We start from the raw sequence: 12,924 nt of genomic DNA, 5'->3' as shown, positions 1-12,924 counted from the left end.
TCCATCACAAGTCAATCACAAGTCCATCACAAGTCCATCATAAGTCCATCACCAGTCCATCACAAGTCCATCACAAGTCCATCACAAGTCCATCACAAGTCAATTACAAGTCAATCACAAGTCAATCACAAGTCAATCACAAGTCAATCACAAGTTCATCACAAGTCAATCACAAGTCAATCACTAGTCTTATGTTTCTATTAGGCATGTGCGGTATTAGATTTTTAGAGTTCACGGTATACCGCCACAGATATATTACAAAAATAAAATTGCATACCGAGGTTTTCGGTATTTTGTATATCGGTATTATTGAGTATCAAACAAATATTGTCACTATACGGTAATTAAATATAGTCCAAGCCAAATTTCTGTTTTCTTAAAGTTTCTACTGTACATGTTTTCCTTTAGATGCCCAACTATTTCAAGAACTTGGAGAAAGACTTGGACGTGAACATCGCCACTATCCGATTCTTCAAGTTCTTCATCTACATCGCTTTGCTGTCGCATTGGAGCTCTTGTCTTTGGTATCTAGTAACTTGTGACACAGGAGCGTAAGTTCATCTTTTTCCCCAAAAACGTCTTAAAGTCTTGGGTACTGCTTTATTTATTCTAGCCTTGGTTCACGACGTTAATGATTTATAATGGACTTCTGCAGCGCAGCCAGTTTTAATGGTAATGTGCACTAGTGTAAATAACGTCTTGAACTAAGGCTACATTTTTACTTTTCTGGTTTGTTGATATTGTGTGATTTTACACGCAATTATTGAAGTGAAGTTTGAATCCCACCTCTGTTCCAGTTGAGGGAAGTTCTAAATTCCGAACCGGTTATTTATTGAACCACCAAAGATGTAACGTACCGAACTGCTAGAAAACTTTTACAAAAGTATACTTCGTTTGGTTTGTACGAGGGGTGCTTGACAAGTCTGGGCCTGAGATAGAAGTAGATGAGCTATACAGTTTTGACTGATGTTGTGTGCCGTTCAACTTGATGAATGATTTCACAGAAAGTTTGAAGTTATTATCTTTTCTTGTTTTTGTGTTACAGATAATTAAACCTTGACAGTTATCGGTTCCTAAGAATTAAACCTTGAAAATGGACAAAATTGAAACATTTGATTGAACGAAAAATCGAACAAACGAACTCACAAAAGGCAAGATTGTCCCTTGAAAGGTTGTGCCAAGTCCGTTTCGGATCAGGTCCATGGAGCTTCGGGACCCAACAAGCTCACACCTTGGACATGATGGCGGATTTTTTTCTCCATTTTTTCCATTTTCAACGTTTAATTCTCGCACAATAGGTCTCTCCCAAATGACGTCATTTCCAACAGACCATCCACGTGCATCGGCATTTTGAGCATCAACTTGCACAACGTTTCGTATGTATTTCGTGCAACAAGCGCGCATGTTTGGTAGATTTTCAACACTGCGCAATACGTGCTTGATTGCGTAAAATATGCAGAGTTCTCCTACAGAGATAGCCGTCTTTGAGTGAGACTATATCAGTCAAAACTGTATCTCATCTCCAACCTTATGCCAGGATTTCATCAATCACCCCTCGCACCAAAGATTTTTCAACGAGACCTGGTTGAATTGGACTCGTCATGTCATCAACTTCCCAATAAAGCCCGTTTCCTAACCTATCTTTTGATAATGTCATGATGAACACAAGTAGATGTTCAACATTTACCCTTGTTGATTCTTTCTTTTTTAAATGTTACCGATCGCCGTTTGTTATTTGGCGACCCCATGTTGACATCATGCTTTGTTTTTAACACATTTATTTTTATCCCCGTCATTTCTTATTTCTCCCCCCCCCCCCCTATCTAACCCATATCATGTCCCCCACCCCCGTGATATTTCCGAGCAGCTGTCAGATGGATATGAAGACATCGGACGCAGATTTTGTGTTTAACGTTAAGGGCGCCAGGTCAGATACTGAGTCTCTATCATTGTACGATTGTCCATGTGTGAACAGTTTGGTGTCATACGAAAAGCACATCTTTACATTTGTGAATTTGCACCTCTAAACATGTGTCCATAACTTGCAACAGAGCACTTGCTTTTTTTTATGTACTTTTCGAATTTTTATCTTCAAACAAACTTGAATCCTGAACCATGATTGGCCAATCCAATCACAACAGTGATGTGCATGAACTTTTCAGCAGTTATCCCACTGCATGTACGCGCAGCAGGAACGGCGCGCACATCTTTAAATGACGCGATACGCAGATTGCGGTATGGACCGTGCTAAAGTTAGTGCTCTGCTCTGTATAAAACATCACCTGCACTGCTTCTATGGAAATCCATGGTGGTCAACTTCTGTGTACGCTCCCTTCAATAACATTGTGCTAATACAACTTCAAATTAATGTGTCGTGAAGAAAATTTGTCAAAGTAAAATTAGCAAACCTAGGCAAATAATAATATAATATTAATTTGGTGCTTATATAGCGCTTTATACCGAAGGTTTCAAAGCGCTTCACAATTATTACCCCTGTTCATCAGGCCAAGAGACCATTTTTCTACAGCAGCTCGAGATCAGCGCATTCTAGTCTCTACCTTCACAGGTACCCCATAATTATACTCCTGGGTGGGGAGAGGCAACTGTAGTAAAGTGTCTTGCCCAAGAACACAAGCACCATGTTCCCCGTCAGGGTTCAAACCCTTGTACCATGGCACATGAGTAACCACATGACCGCAGTTAACATGTACTGACTGTACATGTACGTTAGTCATTATACCTGGGCTTGGGCGACTTCAATATCTTTCTCCAAAATGTTGCAATTTTCACTGTCAAAACAGCTCACTTCGTTCAGTGATGTGCGCTCAGTGATGTGCTAGATACTGTTGGAAAGCTCCAAAGAATCTGCCGTCAATTTCATGCAAGTTTAAGCAGTGACGTAACTCCACTTGCGCCACAATTTACTGCGTAAGTTGCGCAACATTTCACGCTGCGCAGCATTTCACTTACGACACATTTCACAAACGTTTTCTAGTGTGTAAGTCCGCGACTTGCGCAACAAAGTATGGCTTAACTTGTGCAATAATTGTAGTTGGCATAAGTTGTGGAGTAGCGACTGAAAAGGTCCTTTTTCTAGCTAATCGTGATCGTCTTGAATCCCAGCTTTGCGCAACTTATTGAGGTCGACACTTGAATCGAAGAGCTCCCAGCCTACATAAAGCAGGATTGACTGGCTGTGACTGTTAATGTAACTTATTTCAGCTGTGCTTTGATTGTAGGTGATTGATTAGACAGCTGTGCCTCCAGTTTCCTGCTTTTGTCTGTTGACTGAATTTGACTAGTCACAGTGCTTGTTTGAAATATGATCTGACTGTTGGTGACAAGCCTGTGTAAAAGGCATGGCAGGGGAAGTGGATGGAACTTTCGACTGTCTGTGACTGTTTAAACAGTAGGAGGATTAAGCTATGTGCGTGAACCAGAATACCAGCCTCAGTTTGGCACCCTACAGTATCGAAATTTTGAGAATTATTTTAGGTGTATAAAAGAGACAAAAATGTTGGGTAGAAAGCTTTCAAATACGTTGTTGTAAATTTAATCATTAACAATGGCTTTCAGATAAACACATTGTTAAATTTTGTTTTGATTGGATATTATTGTGCTTTGAATTGGTTTTTAATCCTTAAGATTGTTAAGCAGGTATAATAACCAAACATCAGTGCTTTGATTATCATGATCACAAAGTTTTTTCAATTTCTTGGCCATTTTGTCATTCAATCTGTCATTGCCATGTGTATGCATGCATACCATCCCCACCTTTTTGCACCAATCATTCAACCATGCACCACTTTAACGGCACAAATATTTCGCACCAGCACTTCCCAACATTTTCATCCTGTTTTACCTTTTTCCCCAGAAGTAGAGCTTTTGTGACATATTTTCACGTTTAATTAAAAAGTGTGAGTAGAAAATAATTTGCATGAATTACTGAAGGCACCCATTAACATAATGTTTGAGCTTGGATTTTTGTGACTCTTTTTATTTATACAAATGAGGTATGTTTATGAGTGCAATGGTAAGAATAATTTTGTGAGGCGACAGATGGAATGTTTGCTTCGTGGAATGGAACATTCCATCCGTCACCGAATGAAATTATTCTTTCCATTGCACTCATAAACATTCATTATTTTGTTTTGTAAAAGAATGAACAACTTGTAAGAAATGGCAAATTAAATTAACTGAAAAGGTTTTCTGTAAATCTTGCAACAAATATAAATCAGTTATAATATTGTAGAAAACCATTTACACCTGTAAAACACAGTATTTAAAAGTTACTTAATAAGCTACTCATATTGGGAGACACTAAAAAAAACAACGTATTTTCAATTTTCTAATTTCTTTAATTAAAGCTTCCCTTGTGTTTTGGATTTATTTCACTGGTTTTGTAAGAATCTAATTTAGCTTTTTGTTCAATTTTGGTTTATATTTAAACAGTCCTAAGCAAGCTCAGAGTCCTAAGGTCCCGACTACAGACGTCCCCATGTCTGGCACCACTCCTTCACCGTTTGACGAGTACATTACTGCGCTGTACTGGGCCGCGGCTACCATGACCAGTACCGGCTACGGCGACATCAGTGCGCATACAACCATCGGCCGCGCTATCGCGCTGGGCGCCATGTTGATTGGACTGCTTCTGTATGGTTACTGCCTGTCGTCAATTGCTGCTACGCTGGCCAACGCTGATGCGCCAAGGTTTGAAGTCAACCTACTTTGCTTTTGTCACGTTTACATTCATCATTTTACATTGCTTAATGTGACATTTTATGCATGCATCGGGGAATGTAGATTATAATTTGACTTAAATACCTATGGGGAGTGTGGCCTAGTGGTTAGGGTTCGCTACTCATGATCAGAGGGTCAGGGGTTCGAATCCAGCTGCTGCCATAGGTTGTGTCCTTGGGCAAGCCACTTTACCCCCACTTGCCCCTCTCCACCCAGGAGTGTAAATGGGTACCGGCATTAGCTGGGGAGTAACCTGCGATGGACTAGCATCCCATCCAGGGGGAATAGAAATATTCTCAGTCATTTCATGCTTCTGAAACTGGAGATAAACGCCGGCCTGATGGGCCACATTGGCTCGTGACAGACATTATTATACAACACCTGAATAAATCCCCGTCATCTGATTGGTGAATTGTAGATCACGTGACATATTATTATTCGGTATAAAGCACGGTGCGACCATGCGTTATACCCATGCGTTATACCGTTTCACTTTGCGCTTGTTCCATGACGCGGTATTTGCGTGCAAAATGCATGCTGGTGTGCGCGTTCAGCGTAGCGCGTATTGTTCCAAAGAGCCAGCGCTACAGCGTTGGGTTCAAACATTTTCGTGAAGGGGTAGTTCAACATCTTTAAAATCAAAATAAATTGTAGTTTATAATTTACCAATCAAATGACGAGAATTTATTCAGGTGTTGTATAAAACAAATAACGAATGTTTTACGTTCGTGCGATGGAAAGAATAATTTCATTCGGTGACAGATTGAATGTTCTATTCCACTCGGCTTCGCCTCGTGGAATAGAACATTCCATCTGTCACCGAATGAAATTATTCTTACCATCGCACTCACAAACATTCGTTATTTGTATACTATACCTAATACACATACCAATGTAAAACTACAATCGTTTATTTATACATTTATTTACTGTAGGGTATGCCCAAACAGTTTAAAACTGGTTTTCATTTGGGCCGTGCGTACATTTAATAATTGTTGACTGCTGTGATGTGGGATATGACGTTTTTAACGACCAATAAAATGACAGTATCCAAGCACACGATATGCAGGCATGCAACTTTTCCTCGGATCCGCTGATTTCCTTGTTTTTGACTTCTCATGAATGCCATTACAAATTGAAAAATACTGTACAAAGTCTTGTGTGGTTTGGAATTTTCTCCTTTTTTTTCTAAATTCCCAGTTGCATGCCTGGAATCGCAGATCTAAAATTGCCAAAAATGGTTGATTGTTTGAGTATTTTGTCATTTTGTTTGTTTTGTCTTTCTTGCTCATCTAGAGTGAACTTCCAGGAGAAACTGTTTGCTGTTCAAGAGTTCATGAAAGATCACAACTTGAAGTTGAACCTCCAGCATCGAGTGGTCAAGTATCTTGGCCTGGTGTTCAGAAGACACAGGTAGGTCATCATATACACTGACATAATCACAGTCTTTAGAATTGTTCATTTGGGATAAATTTTAGCCACTGACCACTTTTGTTTAATGAATTTCGTCAGTTTTCATCACGGATGTGTGCTTGCATTACTAGTGTTAGAAATTCTTGCTTAAAGTAGGGCAGATCAGTTGTCTTTTGTGCATTTTTGTTTGTTTGAAGTAGCAAAAGTGCTTAAAACTTAAGACGGGTGCTTAACAACTATTACCTGATGAAGTTTTAGCTCTGTGAATGCTGTATATTCCGAGAAAACAATATTCTAGGATCTCGATTTTAATTTAAAAGTTGCCGAGTCTTGTTTTGAATTGCACCTGAAATCGGCGTCTGGGACACGTTCTCATTCAGGCGATTGCAGCTACGTGATGTCACACACTGAACTGATGAATAATAATGGGCGCCCGCGCGTGTTCGATGTGTCGACGCTTGCGCACACCCATTCACGGATTCGCCCAATTACAAACCAACTACTGACGGAAATTTCCAAAGATGCTTCACTTGACACATCTTTGGAAATGGCCTTTTATTGTTTTCTTCAACATGACAGCATGCCAGAAAGAATTATTTCACAGGGAGTTTAGGGTCATTCTTATCTTTGAACCAAGTAAGCTTTTTAACAATAATTTTGTCAGTTACTTTTTGGACAGCTGCAAATGATGGACTTTACCTTTAAAGATTGGCTCATATTTTATGTGAATGTGAAGGATATTTCACGTCATGAAAAATTCATTGTGGTGTTTAACAAAGTTAAAATATGTTTAATATTTTTTTAATTTGCTGCGCGAAAACTTGCATTCTTTTTTATGCTGAATATGCAATCATGTGTTTTTTTGGATATATTTTATGGCTATTCTTTGGTTTGAATTGATAGGGGTGAGGTCATGCCCGGTGGCATGCGTCTCATGCATGATATGCCCATACAGCTACAGCAGGAGATTGCGTATGAAGACGCCCAAGAGACGCTAGGCCAGGTACGAGTAACAAACTATGCAGTGCACACGCGGGGTAACATGCAAATCTACATTCCCGCAAACTTGAACACTCGACCTGATTGGTCGATCCATGGCAACGACAGTGATCTGATATTGCATGGTTATATTGCATTGTGCCATTTTCCGGCTACACGCACGTGCAGTAGAATAGCTGTTAGAGCGTTACCACAGCGCACGCTTTGAAGATAAATTTGTAATATTCCATTTGTGCTCCGGAACGTGCAAATGCAGTGTCCATATCTTTGGACACAGACACACTACATTATTCCGTGTTCCACTTGCGCTTTGATCGACCGATGCCAACAACAGTGTGGTGTTACCCATCATTGCACATACATGTACCATATTTGTCGGCTGCATATGCAAGTTTGTGCTGCACACATGTGTAATGGGATAACTGCTAAAAATATCCCACAGCGTTTGTATTGCATCTTTGTTACAACTGATTGGGACATGCTTTTGCATGGAGTATGTCTTGAATATGAGTGGTTTAAAAAAGAGTTTAAACCTTTTCAGAGGCAGATTTCTCAAAATTGAAGAGACATGTTGAAATTGTTTTAAGACATTCCTTAACTACAAGATCTTGGTGGTATATTGCGAAAACGGTGTTGAAAATAAAGCTCAAGTTCAGAAATAGCGGCCGTTTACAGAAGAATGGTCAAAAACTAGTTTGTCCACATCTATGGCAGGCGTGTAGACCTAATTACAATTATTGCAGTTCTTTGTGCGTGCAGTGCTATTGTGTTGACCATATAGACTTGCATGTGGACAAACTGGTTTTTGACCATCTTTCTTTAAACCATCGCCATTTCTTAATTTAAGCTTTATTTTCAGCGCCGTTTTCACCGTATACCACGAAGATGCTGTAGTTTAGGAATATCTTGAAACAATTTTAACATGTCTGCCCAATTCCAAGAAATCTGCATCTGAAAAATGTAAACTGTGTTCAAATATTTCAAGCGATGTTCTTTTTCCTAAGTCAGCATCACTAGGTAAACTTTCACAAAGATGAATTATTTAATGGGTTTGTCTGAAATTTCAGGTACCCCTGTTCAAGGATTGCGACGCTGCGTTCCTGCGCATGCTGGCTTTGAAGACTCACGCATATCTCTTCACACCCGGTGACATGATCGTATACGAAGGCGACATGGGGCGAGAGATGTATTTCATTCGCAGGGGAACTTGTGAGGTATGCTACCTTGAGTTTTATTAAAAGCATTTGAAAAAAATTTTCACGAAATTTCTTTGGGCAGTTTTACACTAAGTGGCCAATTAGATACGTTTATGGATGTTGCATATAAAGGGTAGAACATGAGCTAGTGTTTTCTGGGTTTTTTCCTATACCTTGCTAAGTTGAAAGTGACTAGGACAAGAAAATACATGAGATGATATATTTTTTATTTGAGAAAATTACTGGTCTTTTTCTGTGTTTGTACGTAACATGGACAGACACACTGCAAGGAAAAGGGTGCTTAGGACAAATGAGTTTCTAATAGACACTTTCATTTGACATTATCAACCCATTTAAAATTGCTATCAGGTGAAAATATAACAGTTTTTGCACTGGCTTTAAAGATATGATGTGATTAGGGTTATGTACGAACAGGGACAGACATTTTGTGACAAATGTCCAGTCAGTTCGTACGTGTAAATCCTGATTATAAAATATCAAATAATACCTCACATTGACTCTGAGTTTTCTAGGTTTTGACTGAGGGCATTCCTCCAGGGTACATCTTAAATCAAACATCACTAAATGTGCTTACTTTGTGACTTTATCTAAAATGTCTGTCCTTCGTTACATACATAACACTTTTCAAAACAATATCCACCGTATTTCTAAAATACAAAACCAGTCTGTTATATCCTTTGCCGGTGAGGATATTTGTTCAAAGCTTCCAATGTTTACAGCAAAAATTGAGAGACCAAGATCCTAGTTTTATTATCAAAACCCTAAAGTCTTCTCAAATGGCACACTTTTAGGCCCTTAAGTGTGGAATTGCCTGTTTATAAAAAAAAAAGGTGAAATAAGTGAGATTTTTTTCCCTGCAGTTAAGAGCTCCAAGCTAACATAATGTAAAGCAGCATTGACTGGCTGTGACTGTTTATGTAACTTGATACAGCTATGCTTTGACTGTCGGTGATTGATAAGACAGCTGTTCCACAAGTTTCCTGCTTTTTGTCTGTTGACTGAATTTGAAAATATGATCTGACTGTGTAAAAGGCATGGCAGGGGAAGTGGATGGATTTTTTGACTGTCTGTGACTGTTTAAACAGTGGAAGGGTTAACGATACTTGAATGGAAAATTACAAAGTACCAAGGTGACAGGGACCGGAAAAATGTCACACTTTGGACCCGAAATTTATAGAATGTCCCATTTATAAGTTCACATCTCATTTGTAGACTTGTTTAACTACTATCATGACTTCATTTATTTGAAGACTTATATTTCTGCGTCCTTTTTTTTGTAAACCAAGATTCTTTCCAAGGACTTGACAAGAGTGACAAGCACCATAGGACCCGGTCAGTATTTTGGCGAAGTCGGTCTGATCTTTGGTGATTACCGTACAGCTACGGTACGAGCCGCGTCGTACTGCGAACTGCTCATGCTCAAACGATCGGATCTGGACGAAGTCCTGCATCATTTTCCTCTCATTGCAAAGTAAGTATCACGGGAAAACAATAATCATGGTGTCATTTTAAGCCTGATAGGTTTATCTACCCATATATGCAGCGATATTCCACAAAATATTTAAATTTTCTTTTTTGGGACATTTTTCTGAATGTCTACTTCTTTTTGACACATCCTGTAGAGATTTGTAGAGAGCTGTGCAAAATGTTGACTAAAAAGCATCAATTTATAGACATTGGTATTTTTCATGTACATATATGTTGATAGGTAAATTTTCAATAGTAAGGACCAAAAAAAAATATTAGGTCTCTCGTCAGACCAAAGTTCCGGAATTGACGCGGCCACGCGGCTTTTTTTTTTTTTTCTTCAAGCTTGGATTGTACAGACAAGGTGGGGTACTTTTTTGCTTTTTTGGTGTCCTCATGTACATTGGTGTCCTCCATAATTTGCCTTGGTGCTTTCGATCATTTGCCTTGGTACAATTTCCCATTCCTTGGTGCTCTTTGGTAAAAAAAATTGAGGAGGTGCGGAAATAGAGGGCGCTGTTGGAGCTACCGCGGAACATTTTGGAAAAAAAAAAGATCGGCGCGCATGATTAAAATCGACACGTGCGCTGACCAGAGACCGACTTATTTTTTTTTGGCCTAAGCGTGCTTTGATTATCATGCATTTTTCATTCCTTTTGTGTTTTTTCCTACAAATTATATCTGCTTCTTTGCACTTCTCATAAGCAGTTTGAATGTGGGATATTAATGTACATTTCAAAGAAATTTCACTTCGAACAGCTTTCAGCAACCGCTTGACATAGAAAGGCATCTTTAGTGTAGTTCAGACTTGTTGCATTCATAGAGCTGGGGCCGATTTCACGAAACTCGTCTCATCTTGCGACTCGTCTTAGACCTTAAGACGAGTTCCCGCTCTAAGATTGATCTTAGCTAAGACACGTCCTAAGACTGATTTCACTAAACCCATCTTAAGCAAGATGCATCAAAACTACCAATTTGAGTGCTGTTTCATGTTTGTTTTCACCACTTGATGAAACAGATGTTGAAAGAAATGCTCAAAACCAACTTCTCGCGGACCCGTGCATAGAACACAAACTTTCGCCAGAAAAAATACTCAACTCAATAAACTTCACACGCAAGGTGGTTCTACACAAGATACGATAGAGTCATTCTTGCTCCCCGTTTCATCACTCTATTTAAAAAAAGTGTTGGCGTAGGCTATAATTAAATTTGGTTAATAAGCTATTGTTATGAAAACTACCCACGTATCTGAAATCTTTTTAAATCTGTTTCTACAGCGATTTTCTTCCTCAAAACTGTTAAGCCAACACTCGTCTTTAACGGCAATGATTTCCATACAACATACAATTAAACGCATGCATTAATGAGATAAGACAACCATCAGACTGACCTTAAGTTAAGACGAGTTCAGCTGCGTTGCTAAGGAAGTTAGGACGTGTTGAACGCGTCTTAAATTTGCTGAAATCGATCCTAGGACGAGTCGCAAGTTAAGGAGAGTGACCCTTCCTAAGATGTGTCTTAGTGTTTCGTGAAATCGGCCCAGCGCTGTTAATGCACTGTTGGTCCGTGTGTTGATATTTTGTGCGATGTTAACTTGTCATTCCTGCCGTTCGTAGCGGGTTGGAGGCAACCGTCGCCCATCGGGACAAGGATCGTAAGGAGAAGCAGGAACGCAACGAACGGTCTGAAAATCTGTTTTTGTTGACTTGTGCAACGTGAATCCCAGTCACACACCCTATTAATTTGCTGCTAAAATGTCCCCTTGCACTTCAGCTCCGTGGCATCATCCCTGGAAACATTCGTAACATTAGTTAACAGGTTCTGTGGATTGTATTGCAAAAATATAAGCTTACCCTTCCAAGAATTATCCCATGAGTGTGATTGAAACATTTGAGTAATGTTGTGTGTTCATGTTCCGTTTGCCACGTGGACATGGATGTGCAACATTTTTCGGAGTTCCACGCGCACGAGTGAGATAATGAATTTATCTTCAAGCAAACTTGATGCACAATAAAAATGGAACATGCATGCTGTACACGAACTTTTTTAAAATTATCCTATTACCGTTGAAAATGTGCCTGTTCAGAAGGGGCATGAGGACTGCTCTTACAAACAATGCACACGACTCATTGGTGTTGTTTGTACAGGTTGGACGCACACTCACAGGTTAAACACACACTTTGTACACGTCGTCATCCCCTGACACTGATATTCACCCATACTGGAAAATGGTATCGCCCTAAAATGTGTGTACTCGTCCTTTTTCCATTGTTGCGTCATATTGAGCACGCGCGCTTTAGCTCAAACATGACACAACAATGGAAAAGGACGACAGTGCATGGTGGTCTGGGCTTTAATACTGCCGCGTTTTCCTCAGAAAATGCTGGTTTCTTGCAGCTTTTTCAAGAACCGCTCTTCCAAACAACTTCAAACTTGGCACTGCACATTCTGCTGTCCCGAGCAATACACCCGCCGATTTTCAACTTCATACGGTGCCCGGTTCTGGAGATAATCGAAATACAGACAGACAGACAGAGATTTCTGGAATTATAGTTAGATATGTGCGTGCAGGAGGAACAGCGCGTGCATCTTAGAATAGCGCGGTACATGGAGTGCGATATGGACTGTGGTTTACATGATATTGTTATATTGTGCGCTTGGATACTGTATTCATTGGTCTAGAATGGCCACTTGTCTGGTCTATAAAAATGCATGTCACACGATTATCCGTTTTTACGTGGAGATCAGTGATATCGCACTGTTTATTGCACGCATTGCGCGTGCGTATGGAACCTGCGGGCGCGCTATCTTGCGCAATGAGAACTGCAATGTCCAATGCTCAGTCTCGTGTCCGGCAGGACATCAAAACCTTCAGTTATCAAAGGTTACATCGCAGTGGTAAACCGTTTTTAACCCCTGCGGGGGGCGCTTAGCAGCCAATCAGGATCAAGGATTCAAGTTTGCTTGAAGATTACCACGTATGTAGCTAATTAGTGCAGTACTGTGATCAATGCTTTAACATGCGTTTATTTGCAGTGTCATATTCATAATCAAACAAAAATTCCATTGCACTGCCTGTTTTACTCCA

The 12,924-nt window shown here is 39.8% G+C and overlaps 1 protein-coding gene across 1 annotated transcript in view; it reads left to right on the top strand.

Annotated features, from left to right (window-relative positions):
* LOC119725413 overlaps nt 1-12,924 on the top strand; it is a 62,617-nt gene that overhangs the window by 19,271 nt on the left and 30,422 nt on the right. Inside the window, exons 16-23 of the mRNA XM_038196818.1 lie at nt 409-551; nt 1,868-1,927; nt 4,453-4,710; nt 6,037-6,153; nt 7,057-7,156; nt 8,220-8,366; nt 9,656-9,840; nt 11,453-11,518. Coding sequence (XP_038052746.1) covers nt 409-551; nt 1,868-1,927; nt 4,453-4,710; nt 6,037-6,153; nt 7,057-7,156; nt 8,220-8,366; nt 9,656-9,840; nt 11,453-11,518 — 1,076 coding nt within the window. The remainder of the gene's footprint in view (nt 1-408; nt 552-1,867; nt 1,928-4,452; nt 4,711-6,036; nt 6,154-7,056; nt 7,157-8,219; nt 8,367-9,655; nt 9,841-11,452; nt 11,519-12,924) is intronic.

Source organism: Patiria miniata, unplaced genomic scaffold, assembly GCF_015706575.1.
Source record: "Patiria miniata isolate m_02_andy unplaced genomic scaffold, ASM1570657v1 HiC_scaffold_19, whole genome shotgun sequence".
Taxonomy (NCBI): Eukaryota; Metazoa; Echinodermata; class Asteroidea; order Valvatida; family Asterinidae; genus Patiria; species Patiria miniata.
The sequence above is the reverse complement of the archived record's forward strand: the minus strand, read 5'-3'. Positions and strand labels throughout refer to the sequence as shown.